The 27,890-nt window shown below is 36.0% G+C and overlaps 1 protein-coding gene across 4 annotated transcripts in view; it reads left to right on the top strand.

The window, feature by feature from the left end:
* LOC145670295 (uncharacterized) overlaps nt 1–27,890 on the top strand; it is a 244,463-nt gene that overhangs the window by 196,656 nt on the left and 19,917 nt on the right. For all 4 annotated transcript variants that reach the window (XM_081738762.1, XM_081738760.1, XM_081738759.1 and 1 more), the window contains one exon: nt 7,983–8,142. In XM_081738762.1, the coding sequence (XP_081594888.1) occupies nt 7,983–8,142 (160 nt within the window). The remainder of the gene's footprint in view (nt 1–7,982; nt 8,143–27,890) is intronic.

Here is a 27,890-nt window from a genome sequence, read left to right as displayed (position 1 = left end):
GTAATAATAATAATAATTTCATTTATTCAAGGAATATGAACTGTTTGGGGGAAATGGAGGTGAAGAAATAATTTTCTCTTCAGTTTTAAACGGTTTATAGGCTTGGGAAGATTGCCTTTCGAGATTGACTTATAAAATTTGATCACAGAGTATCTTTCTTTTAGGATCATTATCGAAATATATCCCTTTGGTAGAATTGGTATAAAATTGTTATAAAAATGAGCGTATGGGTGGTGTAAACGTAAGTTATATTCTTTCAGCATATAATAAATTCACAACTTTTAGGAGGACAAAAATTAATTCTACTAACTCTTTTCATATACATTCATATAGCCTCGCTGCTGAATAGGACGATAAACTCTCTTCATAAACAGTGTGATTTTGAAACTTAGAAATCTAATGTTATCTTTGTGTCTGTATTTTAAGGCACAATAGTGGTAACACTTTTTTTTTCCTGTTTAACGTAGTTTTAATGACATGTGTCGAGTGAGTTGAGAGGACTGAGTTTAACCTGGAAGCACAAGTTGCCTATAGCTTAAACGTATCAGATGTACAGTGTGGTTTAATAAAACCTCCCTTCCTCCTTGTCTCTCTCTCTGAAAAGCGCTGTATTGTTATCTCAGAGAGAATTCAATCGAAGGCAAATTAGTCTTTAACCAGTAGTGATCTTTATTATTCATTTTATTTTATTTATTGAACAAATTCCCAGATAGAGCATAATTTTTGCCATTCTACACAGGGAAATGTTAACAAGCAAGAACAAAAAAAAAAAATAAATAAATAAAATAAAAAAAATAAAATAAAATAAGTAAATAAATAAAAATAAAAATAAATAAATAAATAAATAATAAAAAAATAAAATAACAATAGTAACGTCAATAATATCAACAAAGAGTGCACACGTAATATTGTTTGGCCAGCATTCGTTTTATTGCTCTTTCAAACACCGGGTAGCTCGAAAAAAAATGTCCACCTCACTAGTTAGATTATTATAATAGTTCGGTACTTTGTGAAAAAGAGACCTCTGTATACATTGTCAACCTAGGGCGTGCAAGATGAAATAGGTGGGTATTCCGGGTTTCGCGGGAATGGACACGTAAGGATAGTTGTTGAAGTAGGGTTTCTGATCTTAGGTTCCCATTAACTATCTTAAGAAACTTCAGATCTGAGTTATTTCTGCGTACTCCCGGCGTCTGGATATCAAGATATCGCAAAATTTCCCTCTTAGGTAATATTCGAAGTGCGGGAACACGAAAACGTACTATTGCAATAAAGAAACTGAGAACAGACTCAAGTCAAGAGATGTTTAGGTGCGGCCATTGCCCATATGGGAGAGCAGTATTTGATCTTCGGTGCTATTAGAGTTTTATAGAATGTTGCTAATGATGCCACAGTGCGTAGTTCAGTGAATCGGTAAAGAAGCCCCAGGATACGCATTAATTTCTTTATTATTGAGGAGATGTGGTCAGAAAACGCGAGTTTCGAATCAAAGATTATACCAAGATTGACTAGGAGAATGTGTTATAGGGGAATCGTTAATATTGTATATGAAGGGAACAGGGATAATTTATGTCTTCCTGTAGGGCAATTGTGTCATGGTAACATGATATTTCTCTATATAATTTTCAATCGTCGGCAAAAAGTAAAACTCCACTAGGATTGGCTGATAAGTGAGAGTAGAGGTCGTCCATATACAGCACAAATAGCAGGGGCCCTAGTACGTTTCCCTGAGGCACCCCCAAGATCACAGGTTGGGGGTTAAAAGTCGCCCCTGAAAGAACAACTTTCTGTTTACGGCCCTTCAGGTAGCTGGCATGATTCAAGAGATAAATTTACCATGTACACTCATGTCCAAAATTATTGTCGCATGCTTATAAATATGGTGTTCTAGGAATATAATTTAACGAATTTGCCCGGTATTTCTTACAATGTTATTACGTGTATAATTGGCAAAGACATGTATGTGGCAAATTTCATGTCAAAAGAGCAGTAAATAAGAACAATAAAACAAAAATGAAACTTTCTTGTCCATTTAGCAACGTTTTGTTTTACTCATTCTAATTTTCGTACTTGTAATTCTTTTGTTATGAAATTTACCAGAAATATACATTTCCTGATTATACACATAGTATCAGTATTAAAAGTACCCTGCAAAATCATTATCATATTATATTCTTCTTAAAGAAGACAGTTATAGATATGCGACAATCATTTTGGACATGAGTGTACATTAAACCTATTTGAAAACTTGTGGAGAAGAAGAATGTGACTGCCAGAATCAAAGGCCTTGGAGAGATGAGAATAGAGACATCTAATTGAGTATTGTTATTCATACATTTAACTGCACATGAAAGAAGAATACTTAAGTTTGTGAGACTTGAGCTGTTGGGTAGAGAGCCGTACTGAGAAGTGTGAATGTAAAGCGAGTAGTATGTCTTTGATTAATTTTTCGCAGATAATAAATACTACAGAAAGAAGAGAAATTGGCTTATGGGAAAATACTTGATCATTATAGACATGTGCATGTTATTATGTACATGTTAAACTATTAAAATAATGCAAATGAAAATCTGTAAAAATAAATAAATAAAAATTAAATATTCAAAATGCTGGGCTTATATACTTAAAGTTAGTGCCCATCTTCATAAATTGGTGTAAGAAGTAACTGCATGATTTCCGTCTAATTTATCACTGCTATATTCGAACGTTGAGATAACACACACCCTATACGTTCTCTCGTGAATTACTTCAAAACGAGCCGAATCGACAAATTTTCATTCAGTTTTCATTGTTATAGAGGGAATCTGATTCATTGTACAATACTCAGGTTAATTTATTCGCAAGTTATTTCAAAACGAATATATATCATTCCTCATATCAAAATAAGAGAAAAAATTGATACGGACCTATGGCGAAAAGTGCTTAGTTTCAGAGCTAGGGCTATCCAAAATCTCGAAAAAGCCAAATTTCAAGAGGACCTATTTCGAATTCGAGAGACTGTGGATGGTAGTCCTTATCCGCATAAAGGAAGTCAGGCATACGCAATCCAAAAGTGCATGTTTCATTAATGTTCAATGGATGTACAGATTATTACCTGCAAGGTGAAATTCCCAGACATGCCATCAATCGAATTTTGAGATATGCTCTGACTTTATGATTGGTCCAAAGTAGGCAAACGATAAGCCTTGATAGCTGTGAACACGGAATACTTTGGCGCGATGTCGGAAGTGTTAAGGACCGTCAGCAGCAGTGTTTCTCGTACTTGGAAAAACGCATGGTGCGATGTTTTCTTTCACGCTTATAAGTGAAGAAATCGTGAAATATACCGTGACGAAATACGTATCATCACACGTTATTCTGAACACAAAGAGACATGGAGCTGCCGGTTTCTAACACTTCCGACTTCCCTCCGAAGCCTTAGATGTACATTGTTATCAAGGTTTAACCTCCTACCTCCTTTGGACCCTTCTTGAAATCAGGGTATATCTGAAAACTCTATTGAAAAAATATCTGAGAATTACACTCTGTAGGGAATACCCTCTACACCTATTGATAATTGATGAAATATGCACTTTAGGTTTATGTATGCGTGGCTTTCTTTACGCTGATAAGAAACACCATCCACAGTCTCTCGAAATCGAAACAGGGCCTCTTGAAATTTGGCTTTTTCGCGATTTTGGACACCCTATATAATATATAATATATATTTTTCGGAGACTTAATATGTTCTAGAAATAACTTCCAAAACTTTTTAAACAGTATTTCTGGTAACTTGAACATACGTATGAAATATTTTATTATTAATAGGACAATAAGATCTGTAATACAATTGTTTCAAATTAACCAGTTGGTTATACTGCTATTTACATTTTAGTTACAATACCTGCACTTATTCACTGGTTGGGATATAATACCTATATATATATATATATATATATATATATATAATTCTTTCTTCTTCCCTTTCGGCAATTCTTTACCAAGAATCAGATAAAAACATGAATACGGTCCAACAGTAAAACTATTTTACTGAGGCTTCATTTACAGAAGAGGAAACAACTAAAAATAGACATGAAAGAAAGAAAAGAAAAAAATGCGAACAAAAAAACGTCAACTCCAAAATTCAAAATATTTTCATGTTTGCTCTTCTGTTCATCCACTCTCCTTTCGATCAAAGAAGGTGAAACTTTGTAACCTAAATATTTAAGAAGTGTCATACAAAAGTTTTATGGTTTAATGTCTTGACATTTATTCACTGATAACGTCAAAGACATATGATGGCTTAGCGGTAAAGTACGAGTGTGTGTATTTTTGAACTTACGTAATTGCAAATATTCCTAGTTACTTTTATTAGCATGCAGAACAGAGTTGTGATGTATGAAGTGTTGATAATACGAACATTAGTATGTAAATCTAATATTCTTTCTTGCAGAAACATAATCATATTCGGGACCAAAAGTATTTGCTAAATGTGTGCTAACGAATCATTTATTTTATATAAAATAATCAACTTAGAGTTTCACATTCAGTTGTTATATGAGAAATTTGAAAAGCTTCTCCCATACAAGGGTTGAAAAATAAAAAGTTGTACAAAATTAATTTAACTTTGCTCATATTATTATTATACAAAAAATCCAGTTCCCAGTTCATTTGAAAGTGAGAAGAAGACAATTTTTCATATTTTTGATACATATTAAAATCAAAGTTGTAGGAAGTTGGTCTTAAAACCTATATATGTTCTAGAAAGTTCCATCTGTATGTTTTGATTTTTACTGTCTGAAGTTATTTCATAAGTACTGTTTATATATATATGTTGTCTTGTTGGTTTTATATAATAGATCTTTGTCGAACTTCTTTTCAGCTTCTAATTTTCAAAATTTTTAAAACATCTCTTTTTAACTCCGCTGTTTTTTTAAGTAACTTATTTTGTGGCTTGATGAAGAAAGGTTATATAATGGTGTGTAGTAACATGTTTGTAGGAGCTTGCGCAGAACCACATTTCCTATCACTTCCTGCAGTTCTGAAATTTACTGCTGAATCCCCTTTTATAATATATGTGCTAAGAAATAGAGTAAAAAGCGACGTTAAAAAATCATTAAGATAGCTGTGAAAAAAATCAATTTTTTATAGTTGAGAAGTTAGTTTTAGAACAAAAACCACGTATATTATTTAAAGTTATAAAACACTAGAAGCAAATCAGTCTAAAATCGATCTAACGCCAGAATCTCCACGATTGTGCTAGTCCACGAGTAATTTTTCCTTACGTTAATTCGAATCGTGTAAAGAAAATTCGGATTCGCATTCTTGTAAGGCATGAAAGTTACATATTAAAACCACAGATACGTTTCTCTCTCTGTCTCTCTCTCTCTCTCTCTCTCTCTCTCTCTCTCTCTCTCTCTATTTCTCTATTTCTCTTTAGATTGAAGATGATAATGTAAACTTTTGCGCTGCTGAAATGAATAACGAAAATTTTTAGTCACTCACATTTCTTCCGTGTGCATGTGTGTGTGTCGTTTCAGGGTAGAAAGTAGATCAGTACTTGTCTACGTGGCGCATAGCTTTGCGGAAAACGAAAGTTCAATTTTAACTTTTAGAGCAAGAAGCGGATATTTTTACCTTAGTTTTAACACTTAAATGCACATGGAAAATTCGACTACTAACTTAATCCCTGCCAGATGTTAGGTTGTATATTTGAAAAATAAATAAATAAAGTAGCCGTAAATAAAAATGCAGAAGGCCTGAAATGCCATAATCATCGTCTGAGAGAATAGCAGAGAAGAGTGACAAAGTTTTTCTTAACAAATTTTTGTGTGTAAGTGAACCATTAAACCAGGATGTGTAGTTTATTAAACACAAAAATATAAATTCTAATACTTCGCTTGTTATTCAGCCAAGTAATTTGCATAAAAAATTGTTTTCCCTGCCTACTGTATTTTAAAGATCAGTGACTTATTGTAAAACGTTAAACTGTGGAACGGAGGAGGGATTCGAACTCTGGTCGTATTGTTTACTTTGCGATTACGAGCATAGCATGCATAAAAAGTTGAACGTAAAATAATAGTTATTCTCGTCACTAATTACCTTTTTAAGTGGTGTTCTGTATTTATCCGTTTCTTTGGCATAAAGTGGGACGTAGAACTTAATTCCTTTTTTATTTATCCAAGAGAATACATAATATTTTGTTTTATTCCCAAATATAACTGAATTTAATTAGCAGTAGTTTTTGGATGTAATTTTCACAAAGAAAATGGAATTTTTCTTTTTCCTTACTTAGAATAACGCAATATACAGGGTGTTCAAAAGTGTGTAACATCCTAATAAATGGTAAGTGTTGCAAAGTATAACCTAAGTAACAATGTAGTGGGAAATAGGAATGGGGAAGTATTTGAGGTCGCATCACAATGATGTCCACCATCTGGGATTATATTTTACGCAATTGTCTTAAATGGAAATCACAGTGTATATTTTTTATCATTTTAATGGCAAATTTTCGTATAAGTTAAATGGCATTATTATTTTTCCTCTAGCAGTAACCATTATGAACTTATGACTGTTTCTTTGTTGTTCTCCCCAACAAAAGAGGTTAGTCATTCGGCAAGGACCACTCACTCTTACAGGTAGTCACATAAAACCTTGCGCAAAGTGTTACCTGTAACGTTGGAACAAGCGTCCAAAATTCATTCATTGGGATGCTGGAAATCCCTAATTTATGCCGTATATACAACAAACTTCACATTCCCCACAGGTCTGATCAGGGAAATGAGGTAGTCATTCCACAACACCTCGCCACCAATCCAAGCATTAAGAAACTGCTGATCGAGGTACTCGCAGACACGGGTGCCGTAATGGGGTTGGGCGCCATCGTGCTGGAAAAAACGTAGGGAATGATTAATCTTCCGATAGCATTGGTGGCAAGATGTCATCTAACATGCGCGAATGATCCATCGCCGTTAGGGTGTCGTCGATGAAGAATGGATTCTACATGAGTCTCCAACACACCACATCACACCACACCATAATCTTAACCGGAAACACTTGCGGATGCGTCAAACGAATACAAATTACTATCCGACCAGTACAACATGTGCTGTTTAAGCCCGCCTGACACTTAAAAGTTTCTATCATCAGTAAACAATACATCAGAGGCAAATGTAGGGTTTTGTCGCAGCTACTCTGTGGTCCATTGAGCAAATTCCAGACGACGAGTTGCATCATCTTCTGTAAGGTGATGGTGAAGTTGCAGCTTATCAGGGTCAGCCACTTATTCAGAGACATAATCCGCATGATTGATGTGCGACTACCACTTTCACGGGCTATAGTACGCGTGCTTCTCTTGAGACTTTTATTGAATGATGCCAACACTGCCATATTTATTGCCTGGTCTGTCGCCTTACATGGAATACCAGTCTTAAGTCAGGGGCTGCCACAGATCTAGTTTCTTGCAATATCTTTATTATTTTAACACAGTATCATTGCTGATGAGAGTTCTTTCGAGATGATGACATTTAAACTTTTCTACAATCACCCTAGTGCTTAGTTCTCAGGAATCAGCACAATCTCAGTGCGCTCTGCATTCGTCAAGGACTATCGCCTGCAACGATACAAACAAACAGTTAACTTCATAATGCTTAGCACCAGACCAAAAATAATTATAACTGCCATTCAATTTCAACGAGAATTTGTTATTGAAATGACATATCAAATGCTATCGTTTCCATCTTGACACTGCGTAAAATTAAAGATGAGTTCTACTATATTGTTACTTTGGTTATATTTTGCAGCCTTTACTTCTTGTTAGGGTGTTTCCACACATTTGAACCATACTGTGTAATCGCAGCAGTTAAATATTAAAAGTATTCGGGGAACGCGGATAATAGCTACAAAATGTATCAAAATACATAACTATTGAGGGAAAAGGGAGTTTTTCGTATTATTCTTTTTTATATGTACATGTTTATAATACAAAATCAATTCTTTTTAAGGCGTCGTTAGAATCTGCGAAGGCAGAGGCAAATAAAGCCAAAGAGGAGGCAGAAGCTACCACGAAGTCAGATGTTGAAGAAAAGAAAACCGAAGAGGAAGAGAAAGATATAAAGGATACTGAAACCAAAGAGGATGAAGAATTAGAAAACATGGAAACAGGTGCGTTTTTGTATGGAACGTTGCAAAAGAATTTGCAATCGATATTTGTGAATTTTTTAAATGTTTCCGTATTACCTATAATACAATTAATACAGTGCACACTGTTAATAAAAGATTAATAAGTTGTATTAGCTCTTTGATGTTGACCACATTCTCTTGTCAAAATTTAATGTAAGGTCTTGTGTACGTTTTCCTATCCTTCTCGTCCCACTTGGAATTTCAATACTAAAGAAATTAGTAGGTCGTTACGTCTAACAGAAAAGAAAATCACCATAATAGAATGAAATTATTATTAAAATTGTTACTTGCTTCAAGTCGAGGCTCGGTAACGATAATTACAAGCTTCTCAGAGGAAACTCGTTTAAGGTTACTTGATCTAAAATGAATCTCTGAAACATTGCCAATGTGTCAGTAATGAGAGCGTAGAAAGAAAGAAAAAAGTTGTTCTTGGATGTTTTACTCTTCTCATTCCGGCTTCCGCTTAAGTACTTCCTAAAATCAAAATTCGCACACTATTTCCGTAGATTCGACATTGATAATACTGTGATTATAGAGAACTTTTGATTCCAAATGAGTGTTGTAGAAGCACTTGATCAATTGAATAATGAGATTTGTTTTGTTAAATGTATATATAAACGTACACAGTTCTATGTTAATACTTCTAGCACACATTAGTGGAACCCCGTCTGCTTAAAAGTCCCTATAATAGCGGATATAGCGAAAACTTAGGTATATATTAAAACTCGTATATAAAAATATACAATAATTCAAGAAATCGAATAACAATTTGTTAACGGGATTCGGAAACCTCTGTTTCAGAAATGTTAAAGATTTCGAGAAGTGATAGTTTGAACTTTCTTTCAAAAAGTAATATATATAACTATATAACCTAGAACGCTTAGTTTAGGTGTAAAAAGTTAATAACTGTTTGGATGAGCCCAGGTCGAAAATACCTGAAATTCTTATACCAGAGCCGCACACGACAAGACCAGTTGCTGCGACGTGTAACGAGACATGAGATATTCGTGATTACGAAGTTCTTGGTTATTGTTTCGAAAGTGAAGAAATGCTGCCATTCTTTAGTATTGCATTACTTTATGTATGGATTCTGAAATGGACACCGTACTGCGGTTGCATAAGAATGTCATCATCTCCTCTTAGAACTCTTTGACACACGTGTTCTGGGTGCTACAGGAGAGAAGTAATTTTCCAAGTGCAGATGTTACTGTTGAGCAAGAATGGCACCACAGAGAGTGAGTGCCATATTAATGGCGTCCAATGTAGCCAGACAAGTAAAATGACTCATATTACCGCACGTGTCGCTGAGAGATCTTATACGGCAATGTGGAGGACATTTAAAGGCTAGAGCTACACTCGTGCCATTCTCAGTGAGTGCATAACGTGCAAAGCGAAACGCGGAAGTGAAAATAACGTTTCATTAGTGTATGATTAATCATTCAGAGTTGCTTGAAGTGGTGCTTTCCACAGATGCAAGGCTTACCAGAGCCATTAAATACATTCATAATTGGTACAAGTGGTCTGAAGTCAATCCCCATATAGCTATAGGGTAAATTCATATCAAATCAACCACTGATGGCCAGTAACAAGATTTGTTGCTTAATTTTTGTACACGAATAGAAAACAAGTATTTATTCATTTTTAGATGTTCTTTTTTTTTAGCGGGCATTTTGTATAGGTGTGTAAAGCTATTTTGTACTTTACAAAAGTTTGCGGTAAACGCACTATTGTGTGGGACGATAAATTGAAGCTGGTGGTGAAGATCATCGAACACCTTTCACGGCACGTTATCCTTTCCGTATTTAATGAATAATGAGTAAAAGTTTCGATTTCGTCTGTTCATAGCTGCGAACCTAAGTCTTCAAACCAGTTTAAGTTTTTCGAGTCTAAACTAAGCGTTTTCGGATATATGTTCGACGAACTTCTTCACTTACCGAATTCTTTACCGGTCGTTTATATATAGATATATAATATACACTAGTAAAAACTCCTTTACAAATTTAATACGCTATTGCATCATATTCGTAGACAGTGAAGCGCTCAAATAAATAAGTAAAAAAACTTTTATTTTATTTTTTACAATTGTTAGCAAAAATATATATTTATCCCTTACTTTATATTTTGTCAGTAACATTATGACTCCCGGAAGAATAGGTGTGAGAGATAAAGAAAAGATATTTAAGAATATATAGGAAGGGTACTGTATATAACTGTTTTATAAAGTGATAAATATAAATCATAATGAAAGCAAAATAAAAGATTTCAAAATCTTAGTGTTCAACAAGACAATTAAATTACATCTTAGTAATTATGTGTAGAATCATAATATTAGTAATGACTAATATGACAATACCCTTTTAAAAAATAGTCAGTCTGCCGCCATAATTAACAATGATACTGATGAAACCAAAAATAATTTTGATATTCATTTATAAATTCAGGTCGACATAAGGTTGTAATATTTCACATTTGTTTTCATACTAACTCCTTTGTTGTTAATTTAAGAAGTCAACTACAATTACTGTTGTAATTTTGTGTTTTAGTAATGCACTTTATATATATATATATATATATATAATATTGCAATATTGTATATATATATATATAAAATATTACCATACGGCATCTGATGTATCTTGACAATGTCTTATCTAAAACAGCTACATGTATGATGTTTGAAGGAGGACTATCAAAAGTAAAATATAAATGAATGAAAGACACATATTCAGGAAGTGAAAGAAAGAAAGAAGAAAAAGCTCACCATTCATGAAAGAAAACTATTATTTCTAAGAATTAAAACACAATTTTGATGATTATTTTAAACCATGTGATGGATCTTAATCAAATTTAGCGTGAGGGTAAACAGCATTGGTAGCAATGTTTAAAAAGAAATCTGGAATCCGTAAACCAGGAGGAATAATCACAAGTAAACTACTTCCATAGTTGTCAATAGAGCGAAGCGTGCTTAAACACATTCACATATACACACGTTTGTCAGTAGTGTATAAATTATAGGAGTAAGATGTTGACTGGTAATTTTCTTTGTGATCTACACGAAAACGCACGAGTGGGGCGGAGCAGAGCAAAGAAATAGCACAGAGGGTTAAGTCGTCGAAGATAGAAGGACGGACACTATTTGCACTCAATGTCAGTTAAAATACCTTGGGAAATGCATTGCTGTTAGATGGAATTGGTATTTAAAATATCTTGAAAGATACATATAAGGCGTTGAATTCGACACTATGCACGCAATACATAACTATGATATGCATGTTATCGGAGAAAGTGAGCAGAGCACTCGTGTTCGTCCGAAAAGTGCATTTCTATTTACTGTCACTTCAAAACGGTTTGACTGATTTAAACTAAATTTTGCATGGCCTCCCGTTGGTAGCTAATATGGGGAAGCTCGTCACTAAATGTATTAATGTTATTATTAACATAAGCACACGTTATTACATGATGAAGGATAAAGCAGGGTGAAGCATACAAACCTTTATTAGGATCTCAGTGTATATTTTCCATAGGGTGATAGTTATGTCCAGAGACAAATTCTCCTTACACCTACATAACGGAAGCATGTCAAATGACTCATCGAAAGGCTACTGACAGCAAATATTTTTTCTACTCCATATGGTAAATTCTCACATTTTTTAGTCTTTATGTAAAAATGAGGTATTTAACGTTTTTGATCTTAATTCGCGAGAGAAACAGTGCATCAAGTTGTGACTCTCAAGCTGAGTTATCACAAACTTTGTGCGAGTTGGATAGCAAAAGTGCTGACAGACAGTCACAAAGAGTTAATTGAGAAAATGCACGTGATTTTTTGGCTCGCAGGGGGAGGATGGAGACGACTTCTTTTGTCACATAGTCACGGGATGTGAAACCTGCATATCGTATGCCACTGGGGAGTTAAAACAGCAATCAGTGCATGACGGCACTCTGCTTCTCCTAAAGTGAAGAAATTGAAACACCATTAGTTCACAAAATCATGGCAACTGTGTTTTGGGGGGAACAGTTATAGCAGATACGTATTGCCAAACACTCAATCTGCAGTGTATCATCCAAAATCGGCGGGAAAGAATGCTATGCTCTGGAATTCTTCTGATCCATGACAACGCCAGCTCACACACAGCTGGTTGTACTGTTGAGACAATTCAAAAGTGTTGATTGGAACTATTTAGTCATTCCCTTACAGCACTGACCTTGTCCCAAGTGATTTTTTCCTTCACCTTAAAAAGTATCTTGAATCGAAACGTTTCAATGCCAATAATGTGCTCAAGACATTAGTTGTGGACTGACGGCACTCTCAGGGGGTAGAATTTTATGCCGAGGGTATGCAAAAGCTTATACCACGCTACGAAAAATGTCTGGAGGTTCATGGTGATAACGTCGGAAAATAGTCAAACTATATACTTACATATCAATAGCCAAATTATATACTTGTTCAGAAATGATATAAACTTTGTATATTCAGAATTTTCTGTGTAAAGTAAACGGATATTATATTTACTTAACACTAACTGTAGAAATTATACCTCTAATGAGAAAAGAGAAGGAACCAGTATGCCACGCGCGAAGAGAAATGGAAGCTTTTTCAGAGCCATTGAGCATAAAGGCACGTCATTCAGTACATTAAAGACTTTAGATATACATATTGAAGAGCATGAATTACAGGAATTTTGAAAAATTTCTCTCTTAAGATGTTTTTACGGTCGCAGTTGTTATTCTAACCATTGAACATAAAAGCACGATATGTAGTATATGGAAGCCTTTTGATCTAAAACGAATATTGCACTCTCTTCTCGAATTTGGAAACATTCTATCGCTAGGGGAATGTGGGACTCGTTATCATGCTGTTCTAAACCATTACACATAAAGACAAAATGTAATAGATCTGAAAAATTTATTTGGGTTTTTTGATACACAAAATAGGAAGAGCTCATTCATTTACACAATATTGGGAAGTCCGTTTCGAAGGAAAGACCGGAATAGTCAAGATTTTCTTCTATATATACTGTTAGATACAAAGAAACGCAATATTGTATAGAGGGGATTTTTGATATGCGGAATTCAAATACTGCATTTATTTAGACAAATTCTGAAACTTTTATCCCCAGAAGGTGGAGAGAATCGGAAAATTTTTATTACGAATTTCTTTGTGGGATTTCTAATTTATAAATGTGCTATTCTCTTATCGAATTAATATGGAACACAGGGAACATGACGCAGAACATTGGTATGTTTGAGGAAATCTCCAGAACTACTCAACCGATTTAGAAACTTGTATCTGGAGAAATAAATTTCTTCTGGATTGTTCTTACTAGACATTAAATTCGTGAAATTTCGCAGTAGAGTAAAAGATGTGTGTAAAACTACTGTATATGGGAGTACATTATTATATAATCATTTTACCCATTCAATTCGTATAGGGAAATACATATATATTTAGAGGCTTCTTGCTTCATAGAAAACAAAGATCTCATTAATCTTCATGGATTTTATAACTGACTTCGATTGTGTGGAAATTGTAGCATTATGATTCTTTTCAACTATAGGACATAAAGATACGAAATTTGATGTGTGATAGCTTCTGCAGAAAAAACAACTCCTTTTAAATTCCATCCGTGGGTGAAGCACATTTAATATGGTGGCCTATTTTAAAAAACATGTTTGCATATGGTGTGTTCTTGATACTTCAAGCATCTCATCGATTTCGCAAATGTCATCTCGTAAAAGTAGTACAGAGAGTAAGATTGCATTGAAGTTGGGAGATGCACTAGGAAAACACTAAGTGTATAGGCAGTAGCATAATAATAACAGTGATAAAAAGTATACACGTCTTATGTTTTATCAGTAACTTAGGATTGAATTAACAAATTTTAATTAAGTTTCATTTGGTGTAGAGAGGGCGTAGGCCTCTGTGTACAATACTTAAAACTTCATTCCAATTTGTCAGTTAATTTGAAGTTGAGTGAATATGAAAACACCCATTTCTACTGGTGTCTAGATTCGCGAAATTTGACACGAAGTTAATAATATATAATTAATCGCAAACTTGTAATTCAGTTTATCTTTCAAGTAATGTTTCCAAACTGCCTCTAGTGTTTTTGATTTGGTTGTTGAATGAAAAATTGTGACCTACCATGCAATTGCTTCTTTAATTCTGGAAATGGCCAGAAATCGTATGGGGGCGAGATCTGGGTTGTAAGGTGGATGGTGAAAACTTGAAATACGATCTTAATCGTGTTAAAACCTGTGAGACATGCAGGCGTGCATTGTTCTGGTGTAGCGAATTCTCCATACTGGCAGAACTAAGCATAGATGTAAACTATCTTGACATTTAAATGCGGATCTCTCACAATAGTAGACTAAGTATTTTATCATATTTCTATTATTTATGTGAATGGATTAATCTCATCGTTCAACTCACTCTTTATGCCATCATTATATTGAGACACGTAGCACACAAGTTTCACCATAGGCTGATGAGTGGAACTTGAAAAGTTTCAGAAGCCTTTTTTTTTTTTTGTGTTTGTTTGTGTTTTGTTCAGTGACACTGTACGCGACAATTAATAAGTCTCTCTATCTTTAGCAGCACGGCTCACCTGAATGTTAGGAAAAATTATTAAAATTATACCATGTACACACCACATAACAAACCAAAAATTAACAACAGTACATTGATATCAAGGTCTCTTTCGTCTTTGATCATTCTACCTATTGTAAGATGTTTCTAGAAATTCCTACCAAAGAGGAAAGAAATTTCACTATGTTTTGAATTGCTGGTAACGATGTTGGTGCGAATGAAATGACCGCCTCATGTACGCCTTACCAAAGGATAGCAAAGAAAATACAATACCTGGTTACTCAAATAATTGCCTTCTGCAACCACATACATTTGCCATCGCTCAGTCAGCGATTGGATTCCATGGCAAAAAAAGAAGCTGACTTGAGTCTGAGAAGTGGTTCATGTTGCACCATTCAGTCATCAGGGAAGATCTTTCCTCTCAAGAAGTGGTTGAGATGATAGAGTGGAAGACGTCAGCAGAACATACACGTGGGTTAAGGTTTCATACTGTAATTTATGAAGAGCTTCTGTCCATGTGTTCTTTGAGCCACCTGTAGGGATGTATGGTCGTGCGACTTTGATACTATGTCTGTTGATCATTGGTGGATGCTTGCGGACAAGTTTGGGCTGCACTTCATGGAGCTCAAGACTACAATGATCCAGAGTGATTGTTTCACCTCGATGGAGGAAGACGGATCATGCCCAGCATAACAGGAGCAACACGCTCAACGGGTAAATAGGTAGTTTGAAACACTTCTGGGCATTGATCACGACTTAACCATTGTCCTGACCGTTTACGATTGTTGTAGGGGGTCTGTATTTTCTCAGAAATGTAGATGCAGAAAATGTTCCAGGTTATTCCAAACACTCAGAGAACTACACACCTCCAGACATTAATTCTTACCGCTGTCAACTCGTGTGTCACACATGAGTCCAACTTCGTCACTTTACTGATTGCACGGTAAAATTATACTTCCACAATGTTCCTGAGAAGTTCACCTGAACATGATGATAGTCGGTGCCCATTGGGTTCATTTCACAAAGTTGTCATCTGCAGGAAATTTTAAAAGCCAACAGCATATTATGCGTTTATTCACTACTCTTGGCCCAAACGCACTACAGTACTGATATTTTTCGTGCCAGGATATTGCAGAATGACAAAGTTCAAACTCATAAAGGAAAATTACTTGTAGGCATGTACACTTTCAGAGAGACTGATAACACACTAGGTCCTAACTTACTGGGCATATCCGTCAATTTGCTGAACGTGTACAAAATTTGTGACATTAGACGCGTGACCTTAGTCCATCCCTCTTTCGTGATGTTGAATTTCCCACCAGCCATGAAAGAGGAAATTCCATTCACAACAACCTAATAAAAACACGAATCTTGATACAGGGTGTTAATGATAAACTGTTAGAGGTGATTCCTCATATCAAAATAAGAGAAAAAGATCAAATAGACAGTGGCGTAAACTGCATAGTTCCAGAGCTAGGGCTGACCAAAATTGCGAAAATACTAAATTTCAACAGGCCCTATTTCGAATTCCAGAAACTGTGGATGGTGATCCTTATGAGTGTAAACGAAGCCACGCATACACAATCCAAAAGTATATATTTCATCAATTTTCAATAGGTGTACTGGATATTCCCTACAGGGTGTAATTCTCAGATATGCTCTCAATAGAATTTTCAGATACACCTGATTTCAAGGAGAGTCCAAAGTAGGCAGGAGGTAAGTCTTGACAACAATGGACATCCAATGTTTCGGAGGGAAGTCGGAAGTGTTAGGAACCGGCAGTTCCATGTCTTTTTGTGTTCGGAATAATGTGTGAAGCGATGTATTTCGTCATGGTATATTTGAAGTTTTCTTCACTTATAAGCGTGAAAGGAAACATCGCAGAATGCGTTTTACCGAGTACGAGGGACTGTGCTGCTGACGATCTTTAACATTTCCGACATTGCACCAAATGATTCCATGTTCACTGCTATCAAGGCTTATTGTTTGCCAACTTTGGATCAATCTTAAAGTCAGAACATATCTCAAAATTCGGTTGATAGCATGTCTGGGAATTTCACTCTGCAGGGAAATACTCTGAACACCAATTGAACATTAATGAAATATTCATTTTTGGATTGCATATGCGTGACTTCCTTTACGCTAATAAGGACCACCATCCACGAATTCGAATTCGAAATAGGTCGTCTTGAAATTTGGCTTTTTCGAGATTTTGGAAGCCCTAGCTCTAAAAGTATGCACTTTTCCCCACAGGTCCATATAAACTTTTTTTCTTATATTGATGTAAGGAATCATCTCTTGTAGTTTGTCGCACGGTGTCCGGTGAGGAAAGTCAAAGATTTTGGGAGGTCATTCTAAGCAAAAATGCTCATGTGAACATAGGGTCTATTCCCCCTCGTTCCGGAGATAAAGGTGACGGTAACTTTTTTGCCTCTTGCACTTGCTGATTTTTGTTTGAAACATTCTAGCACACCCTGTAGTTGGGGTTATGTTACATATTGTACCTTGTTTGAAAGCTAATGAAACAGGCTTGCAGATGGTATACAGATTGTCCCAGTACTGCATACAAGAGGGAAGTAATGGAGGGAAATTTGTCGAATTTCCCTATAAAATTCCCTTTTTTAAACAATTTTGCAATGTTCTTGATTGGGAATACTGTCGCTAGAGGAACAGTATCTGATTAGGCAAAAATGATACTGTATACCAAAGGTTCAGGTAAGCTGTCAAATTTTTAGCTTCATTAGAAGCCTAAAAACAAAGCATTCTTCTTAAGCCCTTCCCCTAATAACATAATAACAATGTTCCAACTTTCCATAGATGATAATGGTTACGAATATTAATAAACGAATGTTTTTATGCAAAACTGGAAATACAATACTATTCCCTAACATACGAGAGCTCGATATTTCTAAGCGGGAACACTAATTACAGTTCTGAACAACAGATGGCAGCGAAACAAATCCCATTTGAATGAAAATTTTCCTACAACATATTAAACCAGAATGTTCAATGCAGTAGTGTTGTCGAAATCATAATTCCTTTTAATGCACACAAACATTTAGCTTGTCTCTCGTACACCTAACAGAGACGTTGTCACTGTTATGCCCAATTCCCTCGAAATGTTTTTGGATTTTTCTGATGCAAGCAGCAAACCGCAACTTATTAACTTAAAAGGGCCCGTTATTAGTTATTTTGTCTCGTGTGTGTAGACTGTGGAAGAAGTTCGACAGTGTTGTAGTAGAATGCCGTTTCAATACACCCACGCTGAATATGCAGATATGTACGTCTACCGGTTTTCTGACGTTAATACCAAAGGTGCGGTGGAAGAACACCAATGAAGATTTCCTCACCGGAGAGTCCCTACTGCACGGGTCTTTAATACATATATACTAAACAGCGGGAAACTGGTGAGCTTTCCAGCGTAAAGCTAATATCTGAACGAGCCTCAAAATACACCCCTCAACAAGAAGAGAACGTTATTCAGGCTGTACAGCAAAGTCTAACTACCAGCATTAGGAAACTTTCTAATCAACCTGAACTTCCATGTACGTATGTACATGATGTACTGCGAGGAGAAGGGCTTTATACGTTCCACGTCCGAAGAATGCAACACCTCCATCCAGGAGACACTGAACTATGTGTTAGTTTCTTCCAATGAGTGCACGAGCATCCTAAAGTTTTGCCATTCATCTTGTTCACCGATGAGGCCACTTTCACCAGGAATGGAATAAACAACACCCGCAACTGGCATCGTTGAAGTGACGAAAATCCTAGGGCAACCACAGTAAGACAATATCAGGTACGATTTTCTGTAAATGTTTGGGCGGGGATTATGTTATCAGATCATTGGTCCCTTTTTTCTGCCCCAATGTTTGACCGGTGAATATTATTTGCGTTTCCTGCGCCATGAATTACCAGTATTACTGGAAGATGTGACTCTTCAAACTCGGGCGTCCATGTACTTCCAGCACTACCTGATCTTTGGTATACAGTATCATTTTCGCCTAATCAGATACTGCTCCTCTAGCGACAGTGTTTCCACTCAAGAACAATGCAAAATTGTTTTAAAAAGGGAGTTTTATAGGGAAATTCGAAAAATTCAATTACTTCCCTCTTGTATGCAGTACTGGGACAATCAAATACCATTTGCAAGCCTGTCTTGTTAGCTTTCAAATGAGATATAATATGTAACATACCCAAACTACAGGGTGTGCTAGAATGTTTCAAACTAAAATCGGCAAGTGCAAGAGGCAAAAAATTACCCCACCCCTATCTCCGGAACGAGGGGGAATAGACCCTATGTTCAAATAAGCATTTTTGTTTAGAATGACCTCCCCTATCACTTCCCAAAATCTTTGACATTCCTCACCGGAGCAAAGTGGTGGAGAAAAGCTAGAATTTTGTGTTTCGGTTGAACCGTTGGTCGTAAAGCATATAATCTCTATAAAAGAACTACTGAATAGGACTGAATAGGAGTAGCAATTATTATAATAAAATGTTTATATCTTGGAATCCTTTGAAGTTACAGACATCAAATTTGTTACTTGCACTTTCCAATAACAATAATTACACATTCAGCCTTTTTTTTTTTCCTAAAAGGGAAGAAAACGGCGTTGGGGAAGATGTGAAATGAAATTAAAATTATTATTATAATAAGATGTCCATATCTCAGAATCCCTTGTGGTTCCAGTTCCAGTTGTTTCATCATCTTTGCGCCTATCGTGTTAAAATTTAACTTTGACTTTTCATTTAAAATAATTAAACACGAGTTTTTACACTTCCAACTCTTAGTACAGTCGCTTTAGGTTTCGACTTTGCAAAAAATAATGTGAAGTTGAAAATTGGTATATTTATTCTATTTGATGCCCTGAATATCAAAAGTCCCGAACTCTTCCCTGTCCGCATCATGGATTTCCAGGCGATTAAATGCCTGGAGCGTTGAAGAAACGCAAGTTACCACTGGAGTGATTGTATCATACAAACGGCTGGACGCACGAAGCTCAGAGTTAAGTGATATAATAATAATAATAATATTAATAATAATAATAATAAATATATAAAAAGCAAAAAGTCTATATATTGCAATGTTCTGTAGGTAGAGCCTAAAAATGTATACGGAATTTCAACTCTTCACTTTTTTTTTTAACAAGGTTCTTATAAGATTTTTCTCTAAGTCTGCGTCGGAATAAAGGATATTTGTCTTAGCCCGCAGCGGCCTCAGACAGGATCGGTTATACTTCCTAGCTCATAGTAGTCCCGGGAGCAGGTATTCAAGGATATATCCGTTGTTCATAGCAACCTTAAGAGTAAGTATTAAAGTAAGTCTCCGTAGCCCATGGCGGCCTAGGGAGATAGTTCGGTCGGTGAGCTGTCAGCATTGGTCTGATAACTTTTTGGTTCCGACGTTTGTCATAGTCATTTTCTTGGAGGGAGGACCTGTGATGGGGCTGTTGGCTATCTTCGTAGTTCTCCGAATACTTTTCGTTTCTTCCTGGAGGTGTAGTCACCTTCTTGTCTGCCACTGTGTGTTTATAATTGTACAATATAATCCATGGGTCCATTCCGTTTCGGTTTCAAAATATCTATGAAGCGACCACTCTATTTCGTACACATTGCTTTGAAGACTCATATCTCTGGGACTAATGAAGATATCGGGTAGATAATACATATAATAGGCATTAGCTACGTATCACTTTGTTACACTTACAGCTCCCAGTATCCTGGAATCTAAAAACTTCAACATTTTGATCCTCAAATCTGGGTATCTAACCTTAATATCTTAGTATGTAATGAGGAAAAATGAACAATTTCACCACCCAATGTACGCTATAATACATATCACGCAAATAACTGAAATTGTGTTGTAATCTGCAATGTTGTCATACGTACGTAGTTGCTCTTTGTTGCCAAAAGGTAGTACTAAGAACAACTCCAATTGCATGCTAGGACACAACAATGAATGGAAGAAAAGCACGTAATGTCTTTCAGTTCTTATCTGTAGGATGGTTGTGAGTATTTACTGCGTTAGGGATCACAGTTAGTTTCCGAAAATGACTCCCTCAACTTCAATACACTTAAAACTTCGTGCTAGGATCTGCCTTATAGTCTACCTTAGGTTAACCCGACGTTCTCGTATCGTAGCAAACAGAGGCCGTACGAATTTAGGCAACAATTCCTCACGTGTACGAAATCTACTCTCGTACACGATCTCCTTCACACAACCCCATGTACAAAAGTCCACAGGTGTTAACTCTGGTGATCCATCGATTGAGGAATAATGTGTAATCATACGAACATAATGTTAGGATGCTCCATCCTGTTGGAAAAATTATCTTTTTCATAAGGCTAGGAGATTATCTTCTAATTGCAATGGGAGATCATACTGCAGAAATTACAGGTAATGTTGGCCGTCATTCGTCCTGTTAACGTAACGAGACCAATAAGCAAATAAACTATCTCATACTACACGTTCACTCCAAAACATTCCTGGAGATCTGTCTGGACAGTTGCATGCGTCCACTGATGTGAGTTCTGGGTGTTGTTTTACGCCTTGTCGGGTGAAGGTAGCTTCGTCCGTAAATATAATACATATGGAAGTATATCTCTTATTTGCCTGCAGCCACCAACAAAACTTCACACGCAGTTCGTCTCCTGCATGGAGATGTTGCACCCGTTGTTTATGAAAAAATGTAAACCATTTTGGACTAGAACTCGATGGACATATGATCGTGCTACACGTTTGCGTGTGGAAATCCTGTATACGCTAGGTCCAAGACTACTTTGGATCATTGCTAAAATACTGTCTTCGTTGTCAGGGGTGTGCTGCCGGGGACGTTCAGATAGTAACTTTGCATTTGGCGGAGACGTTACGTAACGACTCATACACATGCGAGAATACGCACCAATCAGACGTTCTGCGATCAGAGTGCCGTTGCCTATTCTCCTGCACGCCTTGAACTACCGTTGCAGAAGCCATAGACAAAAAGCATTTTGCATACTTGGTACTTCAGTACAAATGCGGCATTTTGTGACACCTTGCCGTCCCTATGCCCCTTTTGTTTCTAAATCACTTCGGCACTAAGTGACTTCACACTTCTTGTTCCAGTATCTCTGTTGTCACTCACCATTAACTCACTTATAATGTAAATCAAACTATCACTTGAAATACAGTCTTTCCCACACCTTATTATAAGGAACAATAAATATTTTTTTCACGTGTACCTGTTTAAAGCGCTGCGCCCTTTCTTCGGTAAGAGGTAGAATGGAATAGAAGAACCAAATTGTATCATTAAAGGGTCTAGGCTTGTTTAGTCATCTTTATTTAGCACCTTTATTCAGTATTCTCATAGGAATGGGCAAAAAATAAATATAAATAAACATAAATAAAAAATAAGTAAAAATTAAAAATAATGTTTCGTTCAAACATACGTTCGTTTGGATATACGTATGAAGTTCTAACTTTCTCAGAAACAATGGCAAGTCACCTTTTATGAACGTATTATGGTTAGTTTTCCAGTTTCGTTCGTTTGCTTTTCTTTTCATTCGTTGTTATGTCCTAGCATGCAATTGTAGTTATTATTAGCACTGCAATTTCTTGACCACCAGGAGAAACTACGTACATAGAACATATTCAGGGTGTCTATCGGTCACGAGTCACGAAAAAGTCACGAAATCAGAAAACTGTCATGAAAGTCACGAAATAGTCACGTATTTAGCTTTTGGATCACGACTTTTTTTAAACTGTACAAATGTAAGTACAGATTGAAAAATTTTGTTCTATAAAACTTCAATACCAAAAATGTCTATCGTAGGCTTTAGACGCTACCAAATCACAAGCTAAGTACGTTTGTATCGCATGGATGAAAATTCGGCCTAATTCGCATTGAGAATATTAGGAAATTTTATGATTTGGTAAAGAAAAGGTCACGAATAAGTCACGAAATTTCATTTTGGAATTTTAGTAGACATCCTGATATTGCGTTGTTATTTATGTGTGGTAGTTTCGTATCATTGCACATTGAATACTATTGCGTTAATACACTTGATATCCAAGTCTTTTACTTTAAACTCTCCTTTGATGCGCTACAAAGTACATTTTCAAGTGATGCAGTGGTTCCAAGTTTGTTATTCCATTCATTCATTCATTTTTATGCTGTACCTCCTACGATAATAGTAGTTGCACAATACAGTTTTGGCTATTTACGTGTTACGTATTATAGCGTACATTGGGTGGTGAAATTGTTCGTTTTTCATCATTACATTCTAAGATATTAGGGTTTGACATCTAGATTTGAGGATCAAAATGAAAATTTTTGGATTCCGGGATATTGAAATCTGTAAGTAACAAATGTGATGCATATCAGAGTGTCTACTGAGTTTCATTTTCAGAATTCCAGTATATTCAGTGTAACTATCAGCAAAATTCCGGTACCTAATATAATTATTTTTTTAAAGTCCTTCAGGAATAATCACACTCCTGATGATTTCAGTTTGTAATTCTTTTACCATCAAAAGAATATTTTATTTTTAATAAATTTAGTTAGCCTTGATTTTTTAAATACAATGATTTGTAACGTTTTTTTACGGGACCTCCGAACTCTCCTCACAGCCCCCCTCTCCGCTTATTTCTTTAAATGTGTAATTAAAAACTGTATACAACTCTTGCTTTGGAAAAATTTACAATCTCAGTGCATGCAGAATTGTTTCTAAGACTTTTAAAACAATTACCAAAAAAAAAAAAAAAAAAAAAGTATTGTTGATAAATTACCAGTTTCATGATTTTTCCAGTATGTGGATTAAAATTCCAGTATATTTCCAGTATCAGTAGACACCCTGCATATCTAATGTCTATCACGTGTACTACCTACCTGTTTCTGAACGACCTTAACATCATCATTAGTTTTGGAGATATGCGACTTCAAAGCATTGTGTAGGAAATATAGTGGTCGTTCATCGCTATCTCGAAAACGAAGCGGAAGGGATCCATGGTTCATTGAGCTGAGCGAAGCGAAGCTCTTATACTCGGGTTAGCCGTTTGGTTGTCCGCGAACTCCTCCTAGACCGTTTGGCCGATCTCAACCAAACTTAGCACGCTGATAGAGTATGTCGTGCTGAGTGACAACATAGGTCGAAATCAAAAATCCGATGTACCATCGAGGAATAATCACCGAAAAACGCTTCCTGATTACGTAGTTTAAGCTCGCTCAGCTCATTTCATTGCAATCGGGTATATCCATTGCATTCCTAGTATAGACATTTTTGCTTGTCATGATCCATACGATCATTCCTCAAAATATGACCCTTTTATATATATATATATATATATATATATATATATATATATATATATATATATATATATATATATATATATATATATATAATATGTGTGTGTGTGTGTGTACATTTTGTCTTATTTGTACTTCATACAATGACTGAGTAAACGATCAAAAGATACGCAAGTTAAAAACAGCTTTATTTAATTTTTCTCGATCTGGATAGTTCAGTTTCACAGATATTTAAAAGATTAGATATGAGGGTTTTCTGCAGTGTTTTAGCTTTCCACAGGTACAGGTTCTTAAATGAAACACCACACTTCTTTAGGCTTGTAGAACTTTGTGGGTACCCTGGCGGTTATATTCTACTACACCAGCACTATGTATGCTTGATGATTTTGGAAAGAATATAAAATCGAAGTTATAATTGATGTTACAATGAAATTAGGCATATGTACTCTTTATTCACAATTCCACGTTAAGTTACTTTCATTTTCAAGTATGTATATTACAGTGTGTATGTTTGTATGTCCCGGAGAGTCCGCTAAGAAATCTTTATTATTTGAAAACCTATATATTAATGTTGAAGTGCAGAATAACAAAGTATCTCAGAATGTTTGATTTGAAATGCATTATAATTAAACTAGGGAAATTATAACTTTTCGAAACATAAGCATAATTACTTTGAAATCAAACAACAAAAGCCATAATTATCAATATTCATCTCCATGAAAATTTGACGAAGTATATATACAAATATAGTGATATAATCAGTAACAAAAAAGTTGAACAAAGGGCACAGATGAACAACAGACTAGCCGAAGCTTTATCCTAACTATAATTAGAATTCTAAGAAGAAATAGATATTATTATTATTATTATTATTATTCATTAAAACAAATTCGATATCGTATTCTCCATCTGAATTTCTGTCAACAAGCTATTTTGACATTCCACAGCTTCGTCTGCACATTTTCAAAGATCAGAGTCCTGATCTGCACTCACATCTGCTTCTTGTGTTGAAGCCTCCCCTGCAGTTGCAAGATATTAGTGTAAGAGAGAGTCGGGAGCAGATCTCCATTTTGAAGCATCCAGATTATTTTCCACCCAATGTTGTAACTTGTTAACAAGAAAAGAACGCTGACGTGCTGCAATTGACATTGGAGAAGTCACTATTTTACATGAAGTGGTTATTAACGCTTTTGCCATATGTCTGATGGAAATCTTCAACTCGTTTAGACGGCAGGAGCTCATATGGTTCGGGTTCACGTTAATCAGTAGGTCCCGTCTCATATAGCCTCGCTGCTAAAAGAGACGTTGAACTCAAACTCAACTCGTCTACAGATTTATAGTATTCATGCCTGTTGTAAACTATATTACTCCAGACACCGCTCCACGAATTTTCACTTCTTCTGATCATAAAATAGCATCGAAAACTCGAACTTTCCATAATGTTCGTCGAGGATTTTAGATTTAAGATCCTGCACATCTTAAACGTACAAATGGGCACACTTTGCATAAGTAGCTTGTAGCTGTGATACGTTTTTCACGTTGAGGGGACAGCTTTCTTTCAACAGTCCTATCTGCGGTAATAAATCAACAAATCAAACTAACTTACCTAATATATTGTACCCAAAATGTTTACGTGTAACTGTTAGTTGACAGGTAGTTGCATTCATCTTTCAGGGCTGGATACGCTGCCACAAGGGCATTGAATTTGTAAGCATCACCACAATGAACTTGCTTATTCAGGAACTGTACATACAAAGTTTATATTTGCTGCAAATCATCTGGGCAAAGATCTTTTAGAGAAGAAAACTGAAGAATAATTAAGACCTCTTGAATTAATAAATGAGCTCTACGGGCTCGTGCGTATGAATGTCCAGTTAGTACGTGAATTACCGAGGCTTTATCGTAGATTTCATGCCACAGATCTGTTATGTATCTATGCATGGGCAAATGGAATCCTTCAAGACGTAGAATAACAAATAAAATCACTTCTTCTTGTGGAGATGAAACTGTCTCATCGGCTTTCATGTACAACGGTTGATCAAATATGATAAAGCAAGTACTCTGACCGTTCTTTTGACTAATATCCAGAGCAAATAGCATAGCTGTAGACAGAGTATTCAGATTTCGGGGGTCCAGGTTGAAGAAAGCTAGAACATCAATCCGTGGTAGTTGATACGAATGATAGTTATCAAATACCAATCTCATATATCCATTCTACGACGGAGTACAACCGGTGACAAATCTTCCGGCAATCCACATGTCCAATCAAATAGTTATTTATACCTTTGACAGAATGTTCTCCTAGGTCTTTTATGGCGATGTCGTTAAACCCCGAATTCTGTGTGTGTTATATCATTTAATATTTACTTTTTCTTTCTCTGCAATTTCGTCGTTGTAAGAACTTGAAAATGTGTGTTAAGAGCATTTTTCATCTACCTTGGAAGATTTCGATACGACCGCCCCAAAACTGGAACGTACCACAACAGTTTATTGTCCGAATGCTGAAGTATGCATTATCGAAAATTCTTTGAGACTCTGTTCAATTCGAACACTTAGTGTCTTTCAACTTCATGGTACAAAACGGAAAATTCTAGATTGCAAAGAAGGTTTACTAGTTGTTTTGACGCGAAGTGTCAGAGTGAAAGTACAGCCTGGCTGAGCGAACTGAGGGGAATAACTGAATGCTGTCTACATTCTCTCAAGATAATCTAATCAATAGCTGTTTTTCTTTAGTTGTTGCTTTCCACCTCACTTTTTGCTTTGATTATTATTTGTAATAAGAATTGAAGTGAAGCTGGCAATATGGAAGTACCTGTAGAAGACAACTGATCTATATCTGGGTATGTGTCGCCTTTGTAGACTGACTACATCCCTTACAATGTTTGTTGGTGTCTGAAGAATATTCATTCTTTCGTCAGCCTAGGTTTTTCTTCTTAGAATACCATTAATCATAGAGATCTTTTTGAAACTTTTTCTCATGTTGACTGTAGTCATCTTCCTGGTATCAATGAAATTGATCCTATTCCCGAATCTTCATCCAGCGTTTTGAAGATTTTTAATATCGATAAGAAACTAAGAAAAAGGTGTATATAAGCAGTCAGAATCTTCCTCAATAATGTCGCCGCGTAAACAGTAAAAAAAAGGCGCAAGGCTTCATTCAAACACATGTAGCTCTGCGATTATTGATCGCACATACAAAAAATGGGTATCAATGGAAAGGTAAAGTACTATACATACTCTTTCAAACCAAGTGTTTCCCATATCTGCAATAACTGAAGCGTCCAGAGCGAGAAAATTGAAATTGTTTTTCTGCTGACGTTTGTAGACTTCGTTTACTGTGGCATTGTATCAAGTACAAACAAGACAAAATGTAAGTAAATCTAAAACTATCTTTCATTTAAATCTAATTTGAATTGTGTGCGTTCAGCCGCTTGCATGTAACAACTATTCCAGTGATAACTTGTGTTTCTCCAGCGCTACAGGCAGGAGCGCGGTGGCTCAGTCGTAGAGCGTTCACCTCCGGTGCTTGGGGTCCCAGGTTCGATCCCAGCTCGCGCCGTGTGGACTTTGTGGTAAACAAACACCGTGCTCGTGGGTTTTCTCGGGGTTCTCCCGTTTCGTCCCACTTTCTTCATTTCACTCATCTCTCATCATCATCCGTCTCCTTTAGCCTAACCGGCATAAGCGTGGGACGTTCAACTTACAGATTTCATTTTTCCAGCGCTACAGGTATTGAATTGCCTGGAAATCCGTAATGCGTACAGGAGAAGAGTTCGGGACTTATGTATGTTATTCAGGACATCAAACAGAACAAATGTAGTTTTCAGCTTCACACTATTCTTATTCTGTTCAAGGTT

The sequence above is a fragment of the Thermobia domestica genome, chromosome 14 (genome assembly GCF_964235325.1).
Source record: "Thermobia domestica chromosome 14, izTheDome1.hap1.1, whole genome shotgun sequence".
In the NCBI taxonomy this organism is placed as follows: Eukaryota; Metazoa; Arthropoda; class Insecta; order Zygentoma; family Lepismatidae; genus Thermobia; species Thermobia domestica.
Note: the sequence above shows the minus strand (reverse complement) of the source record. Positions and strands in the feature narration are given on the sequence as shown.